Consider the following 19,661-nt stretch of genomic DNA (forward strand, 5'->3'; position numbering starts at 1 on the left):
AAGCTATTTGAAGGCAGACACGATGAAAATATTTGTTCTTAATAAACGCATATTTCACACCTTCCGAAGAACTTTTCATACATATATATGTCTTGTTTTTAATTCAGTGTTACTCCAATAAGGCAGCTCATTATCATGCAAAAAATTCAGAAGCTGCATATGGCAATGCCATTTTGTTTAATAAGTTCATCATTAAGAAATCTGAAAGCTCACGCTGAAACTCCACACCCAAATTTCATCAACTACAAGAAAATTGCATGAATATATGTAGAAATGATAAATAGCAGCAGATAAAATATGCAGCAATACACTCAGATTTGCAAAACTAATTTTACAGCTGCTAATAGGTTTTGAATGTGACATTTCCTCATACACTGAGATGTGCAACTGCTAAACGTGCTGATGAGACAGAAAAAAATCCTTGTCCTCAAAAAGTTTAACCCTGTATGTTAACAAATGCTATTAATCTCTAAAATCTCCATTTTCACACTCTTCACTCATTTTGAAGAACCAGAAGAGATACTAAAGAGAATAGAAGATACTTCTTTAGTATTATATGGATTAAAATGTGCAATGAAGCAAGGTCTTAACTTCTATTGTGACAGCAAAACAATTATTACTGCAGTGAGCATTTTTATGAATGAAAGTCTTCACAAGACTACTAGTTTAGGATGTAATCCCATCACTCAGGCCAAGGAAGTTTGGCCATGGACTCAGAAGGGACAAGACCTAGCCCTTGGTAATGATCCATCCAAGCAGGGATAGGATAGGATAGGATAGGATAGGATAGGATAGGATAGGATAGGATAGGATAGGAAAGGGAAACAACAAAAATAAACAACATATATCCAATCTTTTAAAGGACCTGAGTTACATGAGATTTGTGGACCCATGTTTTTTCTTTCTGGGACAACCCTGACTCACTCACACAGTGCCCTTTTCTAAGATAATTTCATCTCCTCCTCTGCAGAGGGAACAGTCAGGACTCACCTGCTCACAAGGGGCCTGATGAGAACACCTTGGGTATTGCATCAAGGAAATAACCACATTGCAGAGAATTAACTTTGTGGCTGCCTTCAATTTTCTTCTCTATAAACGGTGATGAGCAATGGGCAGTACGCCCAGACCCCACGTTAAGCAGCATGGAACAAGTTATAGACCAGATGGAGAGAAATAAACTGCCACTTCATACACAGGATATCTATAGTGCTTTTTTGCTTGAGTCAGCTAATTGCACATCCGCAAATCAGCACATTTATAACAAATGGAGCGTTATGATATCATGAGAAATTTATTTAATATGATCAAAGTTTGCCAGAAAAAAAAATTCCCTTAAAGTATGAAAGTACTTAAGAGTCCTGAGTGCCTGGGACATTTTACAGTCCTTATTAAACAAACATTTCTACGTCGTTTCATGCCTGCCAGCGGTGCAGAGGACCATGTCTTGTACCCCTCCCAGGTCAGCAGCCTCCCTGCAGCCACCAGCACGGGCATCTCCCCGCTGCAGGCAGGAGGCAGCTCCACGCTCACAGCCCGCCACGCCAGCCAGAGCTGCTCCAGCAGCAAAGCCCCTGCTCCCATCAGCAGCCTCACACGAGGCCCAGCACCTCCTCCTTTTTCTGAACAGAGCCTGGGAACTGAAGACCATAGATGATTTTAAACCCTGACCTGTCCTGCAGATTTCAAGAGGTGTACTCGGCTTTTCCACGTAACGTTTTTATGTTAAAGCAAAGCAATGGCCTTGCTCTAAAGAGCCATTAGCAATGGTTTGAGTGTTGATGTAAACTTACTCAAGGTGTCAGTTGAAAAACATTCCCATATTTATGTCACCAAGCATATGTTATCTCCCAACATTGGCTCCACGGCAGATGTTTTCACTTTCAGCTTGCATTATTCCTTTTACTTTAGTTAACAGGTTAATTACAAGTGTTTTCAGCAGCTGTAAGCAGCGGTCATGTGAACTGCATACATTATTTTTCATAGCTCCTAACCCATGGGGAAGGCATATCAATTCCTGGGTTTGGGATTTCAAGAAGAAAATACCAACTTTACAATAGTCTCAAAGAGATGAGCAGCTTCGTGCTCAAAATCTACATTTGCTCCTTTCCAGTACTAACCTTAGTAGAGTCCTGAAGGTGGAAAGGTCACATGCAGCATCATCACGTCAGCCCACCAAATCTTTAATTGCTACGTAACGCACTGCAGAGCAGAGGCACAGGGAAGCTCTCTACTCTAACAACAGCAGAGCATCCATATTCCTCCCACCTTTTGCATCTCTTGCAGTAGCTCTTACAATAATCCCTTATTTAACAGTACACTGAGCTAGTTTTGCATGACCTGCTCCATCCTTCCCGAAGCTGATGGAAAAACTCCCGTTAGCAATTTCAGCTGAAGCAGGAACATCCTTTTTATCATCTGTGTCACTGGTCAAGCAGTAAAACAAGGTAAATGATACTGGACTGCCGAAGCCTCGCCTTAAATCCAGTGCTCACACTGATACTGATGGGCAACGAAAGTGGCCTCAACGTTTTTGGATGTGCTTCAGCTAGGAAGAACGACAGATTACACCCGTGCACAAACAAAGTCTGTCAAACTGAGTCACGGAGTGTATTTAGACTAACAATCTTCATTTAGAGGGACAGCGCACATTACCTGACCATTTGTAGCTTTCCTTCCTGGGAAATGTACAGCCATCTTCAAGGTGGGTGTAAACCAACACCCAGTGTAAGTAAACTGTATTCACAGATCTCCATATTACATGCTGGAATCAGATGTGTTTTATTTACTAAATTTCACAATAAGAACCATTTTCAGATTATTTTTAGTGAAAAACACACGGAGAGATAGCAAATGGAGATGTGCTATAAGCGAATCCCTTGACCAAAACTACTGACAGTATTTGACAAACAAAAACGATCCTGGCAGCCCTCCCCAAGCCCTTCCCTCCTTCCATTATTTCTTGGCCCAGATTTGTCCCCATTGCCTGGCAGATAAAAATATTTGATGAGTGCCAAAACTGAAACAGGATCCCTGAGCACATTTGCTCACCAGACTTCTTTGCATGCGATGTTTGGGATTTTGCAAGATGACTATCTATTTTTCTAAATCAAAGCCGCACGCTGTTTGCAACGCACAAGGCACCAAAGAGGACATCGGGGACTACTTCCAGTAATGGCAGAAGTATTCCTGTTTTCCCATGATTTGTACCCTTCTGCCCCAAAAACCACCCTCACCTCATGTCACCACGGATGTTTATATGTAAGGGCTAACCTTCTAGTAAAGCACTTCAGGCAGGAAATTTAAGCATTTTGGCTACACGTACCCTGTTGCTCATTTCATTAAATCTGATGAAAGCAATCCGCTGTAACAACAGAACTGAAAGGCACGGAAAGGATGGAAAGCTATCATAAAGGATGCATTTGGACCAAGAAGAATGATCATCATTAATCTTGCAGGCTTCGGAGCTGTCATGAAATTCCCTGTGAAGAAGTTCCTATGGCTTGTGACAACTTTTACAAATCAGAGTTGACCAAGATCCTTCCACAGTTCTCACAAGTTGAGCTAAAAAGTGACTAGGTCAGTGCTCTGCAAACTTTACTGAATGCACACCTCTATCTCTAAAAATTTCTGAGCATGCCCCACCGATATATATTTATTTATAAACTACATACGTGTACTACTGAAGTTCAAGTATTTTCTTCCCATACCCCAGTGGACTGTCTTGTGCAGCCCCTTGGGTGCTCACACCCTACTTGGGAGACATCTGTCATCGTCTAGGGCAATGAACGCAGACCCTATACCCGAGGCCCCAGAGGAAATGGGTCCAGCAAAATGCCAGTTTGGTGAAGGAGCATCCTTCATTTCTACTGAGCTACAGTGTCCAGCAGAGTGAAATGCATCAGGACTGGAAAATTGCTGAGGAAAAAAAATAATCAAAGACCTATGGCAAAGCAGTTTTCAGTGAAATTTCCAAAATTGCAGACTAGGAATTTAAAAGTCCTACTGCTAATGTGCAAAACTATCATGATTTAAAAGAAGGGGGACGAAACGAGTCTTCCTCAAGTAAACTTTGATTAAGAAGAATAAAAAAAGGAAATCACCTCTGAATAGCCATGAGAAACGAAAGACTTGGCTACTCTGTGGTGCTGAGCTGTAAAGAAGACCATATAAATTCCTTTGACTTCAAATCCACACTGGGTAAATGGCAGCAAACACAGCTACAGACCATCAGGGTGAAAGTTCCTCACAGCTCCTACGTTCCCTGCCCTGTCCCCTCCTTCCTACCAGGAATTACAGGCTTATTTCAAATGTATAACTTTATAGGTCTCTGGTATTTTTTACTGCCTGAAACACATAGCTTGTTTGTCAGCACTTCAGACAGACTTGTCAGAAGATAACCTCTCCCACTCAGAGTTTAAGATAAAAGTTTAGCCCTTGAGCCATTATAGGGACGGGGGTGTTACCCAGCCCGTGATGCTGAGATGTGCCTTTCACAACAACACGCTGCTTTTATTATAGCAGCACGGAAATGTTCAGAGCTGTTCCTTTGCATAACTGACACAGTGTTGTGAAAAAAAAGAAAAAAAAAAAAAGAGAACTGAAAATCACTCGCAAGTCAACAAACTGCAGAAAGGAGAGGTGAAAGCAGAGAATGAGGAAAGTTACTGCAGTGCTTTGCTTTGCTGGTAGGGCCTCTTGGAGCATGACTGACCCCCAAAGCCCCACCACCTCCCCAGGTAACACCTTCAGGAGGGCTCAGAGGAGGTGGCCAGGGGTCCCTAGGATGTCGCAAGGTGCCACCCATACCACGGCTTCCCCATGGCAGTGGCAGGGAAGGCAGCCCAGCCTCTGTGCTACCAGCCACAGGTGGGATCAAAAGGCACATTCCTCTTCGAGGTGCAGCAGTCATCATCCCAACCCCAACGGAGATGTGGAAATCAGCACCCAAAGCTCTATTATGATCAATTTGTTAATTAAAAAAAAAGACTTTTGAAGCTCCATGAATGCAGACCCTGGCAGAAGCCTGGTGATCTCGCAGCAGGGTCTCTCGGTGACCTCCTGGTGGGTTTGTCCCCAGCAGGGCAGTGTCACGGCACTGTTTGCTCGGCTGAAACCAAGTCCCCCAAGTGCACACAGCATGCAGATCAGGCGGGGCCCTGAGTCGTCTCCTGGGCTGCATGTTTGGTTTAGGCAGTTACAGCTTAATGGATAAAACACTGACCTCCAGGACCCCTTTTCAGATCCAGCCTGCGTGCCTGTGGCAGGCGGAGGATCTGGGTTAGGGAGCGTTAGTTTCAAAGAACCATTTCTCTGAGTGCTGTCTGCATGCTTGCCATGAGCCTTTTCTCTGCAATATTCCTGCTTTTCTTGCCTGTCTCATCTCTTTCTGCTTGGGATGACTGGCTTCCAACACCCAGACAATGGACCTTATTTACTTAACAATGCAACCACAGCTGGACATCAGACCGTGGATTTGGGGAGCGCTCCTGTGAAATACGTGATGTGTGAAAACAAAACTCCCCCGCTCACTGAGGGTTTTGTAGGCTGGGCAGGGAACTGTTTCCAGCTTCCAGCCTGGCGTTACACAGCTCATGGGCTCTTTGTTGTTTTCTGTTTTTCCATCCCTGCCCTGTGCCTTTTCTGCATGGAGGCATTTGGCTCCTCAGGACTACAGGAAATTTCCAAATGCTGCTGTGCCACCTCCAGCTTTCTTCTGTGCCTTCTTGACCATCACCTGTACAGCGCTGCTGGTCACTTAGTGACCAAAGAACATCCTGGGAATATTATTAAAAAGACAGAGAAGGAAAAGTTGGTTTCATGTCACTTAAACAACTCCTCCTTGCTCCCTCAGAATGAAAAGAAAATAGAAAAAAAAAACAAAACAGCTATTGATTGGTGTTAAAGTTCACACCATTTTAAAAATGAAAACAAGAATAAATCCTGCTGCTACCCCTCTGACAACAGCAAAATTAGGCTCATGCAGCAGTACGTGCACACACACAGCATGTGGGACCTGGGGGGAGTCCCCCCGTATGGGCCATGGCACCAGAGAGCCAAGCAAACAGGGCTGGCTGAGAGATAGGAATATGAGTGGAGGATTGCAGATCTAGATTTTCCTTCATTTCCTTCATCTGTACGTTAATAAACATTCACAATTATAGCCTCCCCTTCAGATGTCACAAATAAGCACCATCACTTACATTCTGACATAACGTGGCTTGAAGTGAGGCTGGTTTCCAGGTACCAGACAAGCATTAGTGATCCTCAAGCAAAACCGTGGCTGTTTATAACCGTGATGCTCTAACGAGCACCCAGCTCATTATAACGAAGGTAACACTGCCCAGCGAAGTGTGCCCTGAGATGCACTGCGTGGAGCAGGGTGAGAGCCTGCACTGCAGGCAGAGGGCAAGGCTGCCGTGCCTCCTGCTGCGAGGGGCACCAGCAAATAACCGGGGTCCAGCCGGTGTGGGCAGCGCTGCTAACTTCAGGGGGAGCTGCAGAGACTGATGCTTCCAAAACAGCACAGCTCCCCAGCTCAATCCTAAACGTACTGCCCAACTCAGCTGGGCACAAGGAGCATCGCTTGATCAAGAGCCAAAGCAGCCCATGGGCTTTTCTTGTAACCAAGACACTGAGAACAAAAATATTTATGCAAACTAAGAAACTGGCTATACTCCTGTACATCCTTTGTGTAAGGTACGTCCTTCATGTAAGCTTTGTGCACAGCAGCCCCAAATTATTTTAGTCCTTTCATTTACAGTGTTTGTGTGCATATGAAAGGATGTTCTTACTGTGAAAAAAATAATGAAATAATATACCTTAGTTCTTCCATTTATATTCAACAGGAAGTAGAAAACTTAATTGAAATAGGCATCAATAGATAGGCCTGTATTGCAGTAATAAAGACAAATTAAGCCCAGTTCAGTTGGTGTTCCATTTTTTTAGCAACAAAACTGGGATTTCTAAAGAAAATCCAAAGGAGACTTGGCACTTGGTATCCTCGTAAGTCTGAACTTCTGTATAGGAGCAACGTTTATGTTGGAAGTGTGGGAAGTGTGTTGTGTGGTTTAATGCCAGCCTACTGAAGAGCAGCCTGCAGGTCACAGATCAGCTGTAGCTAATTTGGCAGAAGCAGCACTGTCTCTTCAGAGAAGGGCAGCATAAATCTGCAAATGCAGCTTCTGTCTGAGGGAATAAACAGCTTTAATTTTCTGTAGAATGGCAGTCACTGAACAAACATAAAAAAAAAAAAAAAAAAAAAAGCAAACCCAACCATGGCAGCAAAGCACAGCTCCTCCAACAAGCTGGAAACTTCCCCTCTGCCGAACCTTCAGCTCCCAGTGCCAGCACACATAAACTGTGAGGAGCTTTTCCCCCACTAGTAAAGAAAAAAAAAAAAAAAAAAGCATCTTTCAGCATCTTGCAGGGGTGTTCAGGATCTGGTTTCCTTTCCCAGATAACCCTGGGAGAGACAAAGCACATGGCCCAGGACAGGCTAGAGGAGGGATGACAAATTATTAGCCTTTGTGCTCTCCACATGCTTCAGGTTTGCTCCAGGGTGCGGGTGAATGAGTGTATCATCTGCAAGAAGCTACCTGCACCCACCCTGACTTATGTGGGGGCACATGTTACTGTAGGGATGGGGAAAAGGGACAGGAGAAAGGAAGCACAAGTGGTTGTGCCAAATCTAACGAGAGCATAAAACACAGAACCCAGACCCGAGCCATGCACTGTCAGTCTGTCCCGGTCACTGTTCTTCAAAGTGCTTTTCTTTAAGGAAGGAGCATGGTTGTGGCCTCCTGTTGACTTCTGGCCCTCTCCTTCCATGGGAACAGCTAGTGAGGTTAAATACCACACAGCAGCTCATGCCTGGGTTAGCTCATTTGACTATTACTTACCCCAAGGAAAAACCCTGCAGCTCTGAAATCGGAGAATTTCCACCGAAGACTCACCAACTACTAACCAACCAAAACCCAAAATGACAGAAATCAAAAATACCCACATGCTACCACCAGTGTCTAGTTAAAATAACTTTCAGTCTGTTTCCATAATGGCACAGGCAACTGCTGTTAGCAAGACGTGTAGGGCATTGAGAGAGGCAATCAAAGACATTGTCAGGAAAACGAATGGGATGAGCTGTAAATAGCAATCACATCTTTCAGACATTCAAGACAGGCACCACTGGTTTCTTGGTCTTAAATGGAAGATTTATCATCATGGAAATTATGCTAAATTCTACTTAAAAACAAATCAGAAAAGGCAAAACCAAACTGGTCCCTTCAGTAGAGAACACAAATGAGGAAGATGATGGCAATTTCGTCTTGCATCAGCTAACAGAAAACGTCTCTAAGGGACAGCACTGTATTTCTCTACCTTCGTAAGCTTCTACAGCTCACAACACTGTTATCATGTAAACTGTGCCTGGGAACATAACATTTGGGGGTTTGTGTTTGCAGCTCAGGCAGAGGGCTGAACGGGCTGTATTTGTATTTCCTTTTGTGAAGCAGGCAAAAATATCCCACTCTGAAAATCAGCGTTTGTAGGTTGCCAGAGGATAAAACAAACTTGAACAAATAAATCAAGCCGAACAAAAGGACTTCTTCACACGGCTGATGGTTCAGGTTCCTCCACAGACAAAGCGGCTGCTTGACCCAGTGCTCTAATTAGAGGGGCAGCGATGTTGACATTTGTGTTGCACGAAGCAGACACGCTAATAGCCAGAGGGAAAGCTGTCAGTGCCTCTAAAGATCACAGCACTCGTGGCGGTGCGCGACACAGCCTCGAAATATTCAAATGATCAATGCATTGCTTAGCTCCTTTTACTGATAACAAGAAACAAACCTCAAATCAGAAAAAAAATGTAAAAAGCCAACCTCAGTCAGTGCTAATGCTGAAAGATTAACAGACAATTTTTCGGTTTTATCTGCCAAGCATGGTATTTCCTTCCAGATTGTATGTAATCCAGTTTTGCCATGAAGAGATGCAAGCAGTTTATACTCTCTCTGGGTTTTTCATTTATTATTAAAATAATAATAATCACCAGAGACCGTGGTTCATACATTTGTACGTGTCAAGTTCACCTAAGCATGAAAACAGACACCTCTTTTCATTTATCACAGAATCACAGAATCACAGAATCTCTAGGTTGGAAGAGACCTCAAGATCATCAAGTCCAACCTCTGACCTAACACTAACAGTCCCCACTAAACCATATCCCTAAGTTCTACATCTAAACGTCTTTTGAAGACTTCCAGGGATGGTGACTCAACCACCTCCCTGGGCAGCCTGTTCCAATGTCTAACAACCCTTTCAGTAAAGAAATTCTTCCTAACATCTAACCTAAAACTCCCCTGGCGCAACTTTAGCCCATTCCCCCTCGTCCTGTCACCAGGCACATGGGAGAACAGGCCAACCCCCACCTCACTACAGCCTCCTTTAAGGTACCTGTAGAGAGCAATAAGGTCACCCCTGAGCCTCCTTTTCTCTAGGCTGAACAAGCCCAGCTCCTTCAGCCGCTCCTCATAGGACTTGCTCTCCAGGCCCCTCACCAGCTTCGTCGCCCTTCTCTGGACCCGCTCAAGCACCTCGATGTCCTTCTTGTAGCGAGGGGCCCAGAACTGAACACAGTACTCGAGGTGCGGCCTCACCAGAGCCGAGTACAGGGGGACGATCACCTCCCTAGCCCTGCTGGTCACAGTGTTTCTGATACAAGCCAGGATGCCGTTGGCCTTCTTGGCCACCTGAGCACACTGCTGGCTCATATTCAGCCGACTGTCCACCATCACTCCCAGGTCCTTCTCTGCCTGGCAGCTCTCCAGCCATTCCTCTCCCAGCCTGTAGCTCTTCTTGGGGTTATTGCGCCCCAGGTGCAGGACCCGGCACTTGGCCTTGTTAAACTTCATACAGTTGACCTCAGCCCATCGGTGCAGCCTATCCAGATCCTCCTGCAGAGCCTTCCTACCCTCGAGCAGATTGACACACGCACCTAGCTTGGTGTCATCTGCAAACTTACTGAGGGTGCACTCAATGCCCTCATCCAGATCATTGATGAAGATGAGTTTTAATTTTACTGTGAGCCATTTCATCATATTCCCACGACGTGATGAACTGCACCATTGCTACAGACAGGCACTTCACGTTTTACAGATCAAAATCCCTGCAGTAAATCCTCTCTTCCCCGCTCCAAAGTACCCTACAACTGCTGAGAGCCCTTAACGCTCTGCCTCAATTAGCTCCAGGCCCCTCTCAGATTTGTTCCCAACCAAGGGATGTTCTCAAGCCCGCTTTTACCAAGGCAAAGCAGAAGGTTAAGGACAGCAGTGACAGGGTGCCATACTTTTGTCCAAGACCCAGGCTCTCCATTCCCACCCCTGGCATCCCGAGGGAAGAAGCCCTGCAAGCCCAGCGCAGGAGGATGCTCAACCCCACTCATCACACCCCACAACAGGCTGCTCGACACAACCCATCCCGGGCACTTCCCCAGCCTGGTTTGTAATTAATTTCTGTGAGTGGGTAATTGAATCATTAAGCTGAATTAGAGAATATGATAATATGCAAAACTACGGTGCTATCTATTTTGCTTACCCATAGCAGCAAACACCTCCTGTTCTTTTGCTGATGGTTTTAATCTGTTTCCCCACTTTTTCAGACTGTAGCACTTTCCTTTGCACGGCTTCCCACATGGCCAACACCGCTCTGGGAAGACTGCTGAGGGGAGGCACGTGAAGCTCATCTGCCACCCATATGGAGCTCCACACAGCACACGGATAGATGTATATGAAGGGTAATGAGATAATCTTAAAACACGTTATGGTGAGGGGATCTGTGAGCCTGTAAATGTAGTGTCAATCAGGAGACACCTCCCCCCCCGGGCAGACACAAGGGTTTGGGTTGGTTCAGTGCACTAAAACCTGTACCTCGTTAGTTGATGACCAAGTAATACTTCTTGATTCTATGAAATATCAAGCCTGAAATCACACTCAGGTGTAAGGAAGATAAGGAAGCAGGGCCACAGTGCAATACATCCATGCAGGGAGGGGAAGTTAAGTCCGTGTCATTCATTCGACTGCCCAAGTGCTGTGATGCCCTATCGATCTGCGGAATAACTGTAAGCAGCCACAGAAAGCCATTTCCATGCCAGGACAGTGCCTTCCAGCAGCACTTCTGCTGTTTAAAACACCTTGGGGAAAAAGACGGAGGAACGCAAAGGAAGGATGGAGATTCAAATTTGTTTTACACTGACAGAAATCCATTGATCTTACAGGAGGTCTTTTTCTCATTTCCATCAGCACTTTGCGAGGATTTACCCTTCCATTCCCTACAATTCTCTGCTCCAAAAATTAGCATTTGAGCATTAACTTGGGTGCAACAGGCAGTTTCCTCAAACATTAGAGAAGAATGTAGAAACACACGTGGAGCAACAAGACCATGGCCACAGCGGATGGTTTGCAGTTAGTACTGCATGAGAGAAGGAGCTAAGCCATGTAGCTACATTGGCATTAAAGGGTAGCTACTGTTTGCCCTAAGAAATTACCCAAGAAGGATGAATCCAGAAATGCAAAGCCCCCACTGCTGTCCTTGGAGCCACTCATCTCCTGCTTGCAGAGAAAGGTCTGCTGGTACACTGAGGAGAACTCTTTGGAGAAGGGGCTGAAAGCAACAATGGGTTTTGCTCCAACAGAGAGAAGATATTTGAGGAAGGTTGCAAGTGAACACTGTAATACAGAAACTAAGGATGGTGTAAACCCATTCTCTGAGAATTTCCAAGGAGCACTCTGGGACAGGACAGAGCTGGCCCATATAACGCTATCACACACACTTCAGCTAGGACATTCAAGTAATTGAAAATACCTCATCTTTGCCCCTTGGTTTACAAAATCAGCAGTCTCAAGTTGCAGCAGGAGAGGTTTAGATTGGCTATTAGGAAGAATATTCCATTTGGATGTTAGGAAAAGGGTGGCCAAGCACTGGAAGAGGCTGCCCCAGGAAGGGTGGAGTCCCCATGCCCAGAGGTATTTAGGAAATGTGTGGATGTGGGGACACGGCTTAGCGATGGGACTCAGTAGGTCAGCTTGAAGGATGGACTTGATGATCTTGAAGGTCTTCTCCAACCTAAACGATCCTATGATTTAGACATTACAATGGTATTCAAAATCCCGAACTCACCAGGCACACTTCACCAGTCAGACCTGCTGCAGCACAGAGGCTGCCTCTGCCTTTCTGTCGCACACAGCACCAGCAGGAAGGCAGCTGTGTCACGGCAGGCTCCGAGCTGCCAAAGAAACAAGCTGTATTTGTCCTAGAACACTTGCAACCCCGGTGGAACCAGAACGTATCGGGTAAAACAAAATGAATGCTATTTCCCAGTATTGCTGCTGGCACTTGCACAAGCCAAGTGGTATAAGTCGGCATCTGATGCGATGGTGCTGTACACCGTGCCTGCAGGGACAAACCTCCACCTGGAAGGGAACAGGGAGGAACCAGCCCTTTATTGACAGGAGCCCCAAATGACTTCAATATCCGAGTGAGAGCGTTTTGTAAATTCATTGTCCGCATTTGTACTCCCTCTCCTCTTCATCTGCTAATCACGCGACTGGCACATGGTTTGCAGGCACTGCTCTAAGCCATTTATTTCTCTTGACAATAGGAGGGAGCAGGAAGCTCCTCCAGAGCCAATACTGCTGCTGCTTTTAAGCGTGGCTAAACGCAGGCGCTGAAGGCCATGGCAGCTGGCACTCTCAGCCACGGGGCCTGCTGCGAATTACTGTTAACAAACACATTTGGTTTCATTAAGCCTTTCTTCTTCTTCCAAGTGTTACAGTCGTGGTTTCTGGAGTAAGCACAGAGGCAGTTTAGAAACATCCTGGGAATGAGTGCTCACGGCGCCCTTGCAAGGTTCACCTCCACGCTGCTGGGTTACCGCTGCCCCAGGGATGGGTTTGCAGCCTGTGGGGTATCAGCCTCAACTCCACAGTCCCAGCTGCTTCATCCAGGGGTTCTCCCTTCCCTGTGAACAATTAAACTTCCACACCCAGTAGAAGGGCTCATCCAGGGCTGTCACCTGCTGGAGCAAAGCCACCAGCACTTGGGACTGTGCAGAAGGGAGTGGTGCCACCAGACAGGGCTCAGAGTGGCAGTGGGGAGTGGAGCAGTGAGAGCAAGGCATAGGCCAGGTTTTCAGGAGGCCTCCAAGACCAGCAGTGTATTTTGTACGTTCTGCTGAGCTTGCTGTGCCAAGAAGAGATGTTGCTTCACAGCTGCTGAGGCTGTCAGCCTACTGCTCTGCAAAGGGATCATCAGCTCCTTGTGTTGTCCTCCTGAAATTCCAGGCTTGGCTCACACCAAGTTTCATTAAGGTTTGGAACATTATTTTTTTTTTTCTAAAAAAGAAAAGAAAATACTGAATAATAACACTTCAGATTAACCTACAGAAGACAAGACTGTATTGTTGGACCAAAAACTATAAGGTATCCATAAAGCCTCAAGAGGTACAGAGCTGGGTACCAATGTAACGTGGTAGAGGAATACATGTAATTTCAGGTCCTCCTGTTAAGGAGCTGAATCAGATTACCTGCTGCTGATGCCCTTATTGCACTGATGCTGGGCGTGGAGGGATGGTTGCCAAACGGAAATCTGTGCAGCCTTGGGAACCGGCTGATGTTCCCCTACCCAGGAATCACATCGTAGATGCTCACAGCAGATGGAAATTGATGGCTGTAATCTCCACGAGGAGGATGCTGGCTGCACTACGGCACCCCTGCTGCCCACCCCACGCAGCATGCCCATCAATCTGACGCGTGTTATTAGCACAATTCAAGGTTGCAGACCACTGCTGGAGAAAGAAACATAAAAAATCCACAGCAAGCAAGTGCTGAGGGAAGCAGAGAAAGAGGAAGGCAATTTTCATCAGCTCACTGGGTGAAGATATGCCCCCTGAGCAGCTCTCAAGCTAGCAGACGGGTGCCAGAGGGGCTCACACACGTTTCTGTTCCTATAGCTACACGGAGCGGTTCTCTGCTTGCCTGGTCACAGCATCAGCCTGGCTGCTTTGTACAGCGTTGGGCTGCATAAAGGGAGAAAAATTAAAGTAAAAATGGCATTTAGGTACTGGTGTTACAAGGGGTGCTGCATGGTGCCACGTGGGGTGCACTGCATGCTGCAAACGTGCCTTGTGGCCAGCACCGCCTGCTCAGGGGATTCGGGGCTGGCTCCGTCTCCCTGACTTTCTGGGAAAGACAGAATCAGGGCAGCTAACTTCTCACCATGTGCTGCCCCTGCTGCCAGCAGATTTCTAGCACGTGCACAGCCGCAGCAGCAGCCAAATTTTGACTCCTGCTGTATTTCCATGGGTAAATAACCTAGCACACATCGAGATAAATTCATCTTGGGCGTAACCCCAGAAACGTCATTTTGCTAAGAACAGAAATTAAGTGGGCCACAAGAGAGAAGAAACCATGTTTCCAGGGGGAAAAAAATCAGATGCATTTCCTTGACAATTAAGAGCTACTGACATTTTCAAAGGAAAGAAATGTTGGGAGCATCCCACTAAATTCGAGTTTAAGAAAAAACGGAATATTGATTTTAGAGCCTAATTTTCAAATGCTAGTGATGTTCTTCTGATGCATAATTCACAAAGATAACCCCAGGCCAGACTAGGTGGAGACAAGCCGAGTGATTTCATTGAAGCAGATAGAGCGAGCACCAGTTTGAAAGCTGGCCCTACAAATCTCCTCCTCTGAGTCAGTAACAGACCAGTGGTATAATAAGGAAACATTTTTTTAATATCCACCGTGGCTGATAAAGCTACAGTTCTGAAACAGCTCTGATGACACACAAAATGATAGAAAACAGCACCTATGATACACCACGATTTACACAGATGTCCCTATTAGAACATCAGTTACTTTTTTTAGATACTTTCATCCTTTAATTACCTACAGGACACCTGCAATTCTTAAATTAGAAACAAACATGGAAAAAAAAATCACTCAGAAGCCCGTAATAAGAGACACAGTTATGTCTGTGTTCTTTCCTCTCAGTGCTGGTAGAAACTACTGCTGTGTTCCTTCCATTCTAAGAATTCATTTTGTCTTTTCCACCAAGCCTAGCAGCCGTGGCATGTTCTACTTTCAACAACTTGTTCTGAAAGGCAGTTACACTTTTAAAGAGGAATATGACGGGATTAGAGAAAGCCGAGGTGGCTTTTCATGAGCACTGCTTTGTAGTGAAAATCTGCCCTCCAGTTTCATTGAGGCGCTGTGATTGAACCCCCTCCAGTGTCATCCTCTCTTCATCCACTCCCACAAACGGGGCTGCAGGATCTTGCTTTCTGTGTCTAGAGCCAGGTGTATTGTCAAACCCCAAATATCTAATTTTTCTTAGCCTAGAGAAAGGAGGCTCAGGGGAGACCTTATCGCTCCTACAACTACCTTAAAGGAGGTTGTAGCAGGGTGATGGTCTCCTCTCCCAAGCACCAAGCAATAGGACAAGAAGTGGCCTCTGGTGGCACCAGGGGAGGTTCAGGTTGGGTATCAGTAAGAACTTCTTCACTGAAAGGGTTGCGAGGCACTGGAACAGGCTGCCCAGGGAAGTGGCTGAGTCACCATCCCTGGAGGCATCCAGAAGACGTGCAGATGTGGTGCGTAGGGATAAGGTTTAGTGGCAGACTTGGCAGTTATCGCTTGGACTAGATGATCTTGGAGGTCTTTTCCAACCTAAAGGACTCTATGACTCAGCCCCCAGATTTCAATTCAGATTTGGCAGCTTGCTAAGGTCCAAAGGCTGTTCAGCACACAGTATTGCTTGGGAATTATTTGTCTATTCATAGCACATCATCTACATTTCCTGGAGGTTGTGCTGTGTTTTTTTATTATTATTATTAATTTAGAAACGTTTTACACACAGTAGAGACTGTAACAAAACATTCAACATATTTTGAAAAATGCAACAGCTAGATGACAATGCTATTGTTAGTGTAGATACAGGACTGCAGCATAACTGGATCATCCCACCTGAATATATAAGAATTAAAACTTTAATTACCTTTTCCTCTTCTTAAGAAAACAATGGTGGTGGGTAGGTGGGAGAAACAAACACAGAAAGCCTAAAAATTCCCATTATTTGGCTCAGACTACACCTTGATTTATTCTGTTAGAGCAGTTTGTACCCCTTCCCCATGACAACCTCATCTCACAGGAGCTGGACCTACTCGCCCTCTGCCCCTCCGTTCGCACTGCAGGCAGGCTGGGCTGGCACCGTGCCTCTTGGGCAGCAGCAGTCCTGGCCTCCGGGGTTTGTGAACAAACTCATAAGAGGAGGGAGAGACCAGGGTCAGTGAGATCTGGCTCCCCCCTGCACTCACACCCACATTGTTTCTTATTTGAGCCACAGTTCTGGTTTCATGGTGTCAGACTGAAGGTGAATTTCAGGACAGGATGAAGCAGGTGTGTAACTTCTGATCTATGGTGGTGATCTCAGGTGTGAGCAACCAGCCTCTCAATCTGATGGCCAACTCCAGCAACATCCATCCCTTCCTGCATCAGGGGCATCTCAGAGGATCTCCCACGATACCCCCACCTGCACCTTTTCCTTTGCCCATCTCAGACATTCACTTCACAGCAACACCACACATCCACACCACAGCCAGCGTCCGAACCTGCACCCCGCTCACATTACAAAGGCCTTCCCCTCCTCCCTAAGCCAAGGGATATTGATGGTTTCCATCAAGGTAAGTTTAAATAAATTTTTTAGATATGAAAGTGAGAAATGGAAGGCTGAGAAAGAGAAACTTACCAGTACAGCATTGTTGTGAGGTGTGCAGACTAACCCCAAACTGATAAAGATCTGTTGTTGTAAGAGGTTACGAACCCTCCCTACAGAGAAGGAAGTAAAACTTTACCTGATGCTACAAAACCCAATTCTCCCCCCAAGCAATCGTGGCCTTTCCACACATCAGGGCCTTTCTCTGTGGCCCTCTCTGCCACTCTGTGTGCGGGTTTACCCCAAACACTGCCACACAGTGCACCCACCATGTCCCAAGGGAGCAGGGGCTCCACTGCCAGCCGTCTCTTTCTAGACGTGAAGCCTTTCCAGGTGCCTGAGGACCTCCTGGAGCATTTCCTTTGGATCTTGTGTAGTTAAGAACAAACTACTTCTGTCCTACACAGCCTCAATTTTTCAGTTTTGTTTCAATTAAGTTGGGACTATCCCTACGACACTCCCAGAGTATCTTCCAGAAAGAGGGAAGGGAACTGAGAGGAGGATCTTTCCCCTCTCCCAAACATGCACACAAGTCACCATCCATCTGACATAAACCCCCTGGGGACACTGTACAGGAGTGCTGTTAATGACTTGCCTCTTGGCTGAGGTGCTGCAGTCTTTGCTTGGGAAGAGCAGGTCAAAGAGGCACGGGAGGAAACTTGTGGTTTGTGGTACTTCTCAGTCCATTTATCTAACTGATAGGTGGGTTGGGTTTCTTTGCTTTGCTTTGTTTTTGCTTTAACGAGCCTCTCCTGTCACACCACCAGCCCTGCAGTAAGTCTTCCTGCACGCAAAGCCCAAACTTTCCATTGCTGGGAGACATCAGGCTCCACTGCTGGATGCTGCGTGCAGGTCCTGCCAGCTGGTGACACCTCGGTGCAGACCTCTAAGCAGTACCCACTCCAATCCTCATTAAAAGGATGTTTTTGGTAACATTTCAGTACCTCATTTGTAGGTAGTGTTCACAGAAGTGTTTGGAGACCCCCCTTTTCTAGATGTACAAGCGCGTAACAGTGACTGTCTTTGCCTTAAGGGCTGGTTGGGATGTTGGAGACAACCCGAGGTGAAATACCTCTGTTTGAAGCCAGAATCAGAACCAGGAGATCCAGACTACCAAACCTTGGATGCAGGATGTTTCTTCCTCTGCTGACCCTCTTCAAACACACCACAATGTTTATATGAAACCTCACCCCAAGCCCTAGTCATATGGCAGAAGAAGAAGGGGAGAGAGAAATACCAATAACGGGAGGTGACTACAATCCCCGAGTCATCCAGAGTACAAATTTCCACCATCTGCACACTGTATGTCCTAACCATGCACCTCAGTAAAAAAGCAAAGCATTTTTTTTTAACAATGCTGAGGATTAAACCCCAGTCAAATCTGACAAATAAAAGCTCATTCAGGAACCCTGATTTATTTCTTAGGGATCGATGACACTTGAAAGCAGAACAAACCACTGCGCTACAATAAACAACTGGAAGGAGAAATCAACACGTATTGGTAATTTATTTCTCTTGCTGAACAGCAACACCAAGAGATTGAACTATTTTGGATCAACCCAATCAAAACCATCATCTGGGGCCATAACCAACATTTTGTTCAAATTAAACTACAAACACGAAGCACTGCCTTCCAAGCGGGGATGCTTTAAAACTGCTTTTCTAATAAAAGTGAGGGATAGTTTCATAAGGCGACTTGGGAGTGTGATTTCTCAAGCCCTGGGGAAGCTGCCTGGGGTCTGCACCACAGATCCGTGTCCTGGCCACCTCTCATCCCCGGCAGGGGACATCGTGGCAGCAGCGCTGAGCCTCCCTCACCCCTGCCACACACACGCTTATCCCTCCGTGCACCTGCAAAAGCAATAAGCACACACACTGATTTGTATCACTGATATTAATTATGATTTCAATCAGGAAAATTAATTAATAGTGGGCTTCCTGTGCTATCTATTTCCAGTCTGGTTTGCATTTGAGGTTTTTTGTTTTGTTTTGTTTTTAAGATGTTTTCCCAAAGGAATCTCTTACTGGTTGGAAGAAACTTGGTGCTATCTCAGGTGATGAGCAGAATGCATTATTTGGTATCTAAACGCAGTAAGTAATTACACGGATTAAACACACCTTTATTCAAAACTTTAATTTTTTGCATTAACTTAGGGAAAAGCCAGTGGTGTGCATTTAGCAGATCTTTCTTTTTCTGGTTTTGATTTGCCATCCTGCGCAGCGATATAAATTTGAATTTCAATTCACAGCATACAAAAATAAGCTTACATAACTGCCTTGCTGCATTCCAAAAATTAACTTTAAAAATATTACAAAATAGAGATTAAATATCATCTGCCATCACACTGAGCCGACAGACTAAGCCTGGTCTCCTCCTCAGCTTTAGAGCTAGCAGGTCTCCTTGATTACATTTTTATTCATAATTAGAACAGCAGGGGGAGGAGGAGGGAGGAAAAAAAACTTTCTGCTTTCTCCATTTAGTTTCCAAATTTTAAATTCACATTATTCAACCAATGCAGGTGAGCAGTGAATACAACTTCTCTGTACTTCTGCAGGAAGGAGCACTGGTGGCTTAGCACTTAAATACAAACTGCCTTTAGGCAGGAGCATTGGCTAAAAAAAATCTTACATGAAAGTAGATTTTGACAATTCTCTTTAAAAGATATAAAACAAAAAATAAGTGCACAATTTCATGCAGCCAAGCAAAGTGCTGTGACACACAGTGACAAAGATTTTGACACTAAAAAGTAAATAAAATGGAGTTTGCGTATTATCTTTTCTATATTTGTGGCTTATCAACGGTAATATTCAAACCCTAAATCCTTCTGAGAGGCTGGCATCTTCTACCAAAGGTCCAGCCCAGGTGGATTTCCAGAGGACTTAGTTGTAATAATAGCACATTG

At 45.5% G+C, this 19,661-nt stretch overlaps 1 protein-coding gene across 5 annotated transcripts in view; it reads right to left on the reverse strand.

Annotated features, from left to right (window-relative positions):
* Window positions 1-19,661, reverse strand: part of EVL (Enah/Vasp-like) — a 141,844-nt gene that overhangs the window by 79,797 nt on the left and 42,386 nt on the right. Inside the window, exon 1 of one of the 5 annotated variants that reach the window (XM_038179839.2) lies at window positions 16,792-16,817. The exons of the other annotated variants lie outside the window; for them this stretch is intronic. Within the exon in view, the coding sequence (XP_038035767.1) occupies window positions 16,792-16,802 (11 nt within the window). The 5' untranslated portion in view covers window positions 16,803-16,817. Of the gene's footprint in view, window positions 1-16,791; window positions 16,818-19,661 lie in introns of those variants that run through there. 5 annotated transcript variants of the gene reach the window in all.

Source organism: Anas platyrhynchos, chromosome 5, assembly GCF_047663525.1.
Source record: "Anas platyrhynchos isolate ZD024472 breed Pekin duck chromosome 5, IASCAAS_PekinDuck_T2T, whole genome shotgun sequence".
NCBI classification, from domain to species: Eukaryota; Metazoa; Chordata; class Aves; order Anseriformes; family Anatidae; genus Anas; species Anas platyrhynchos.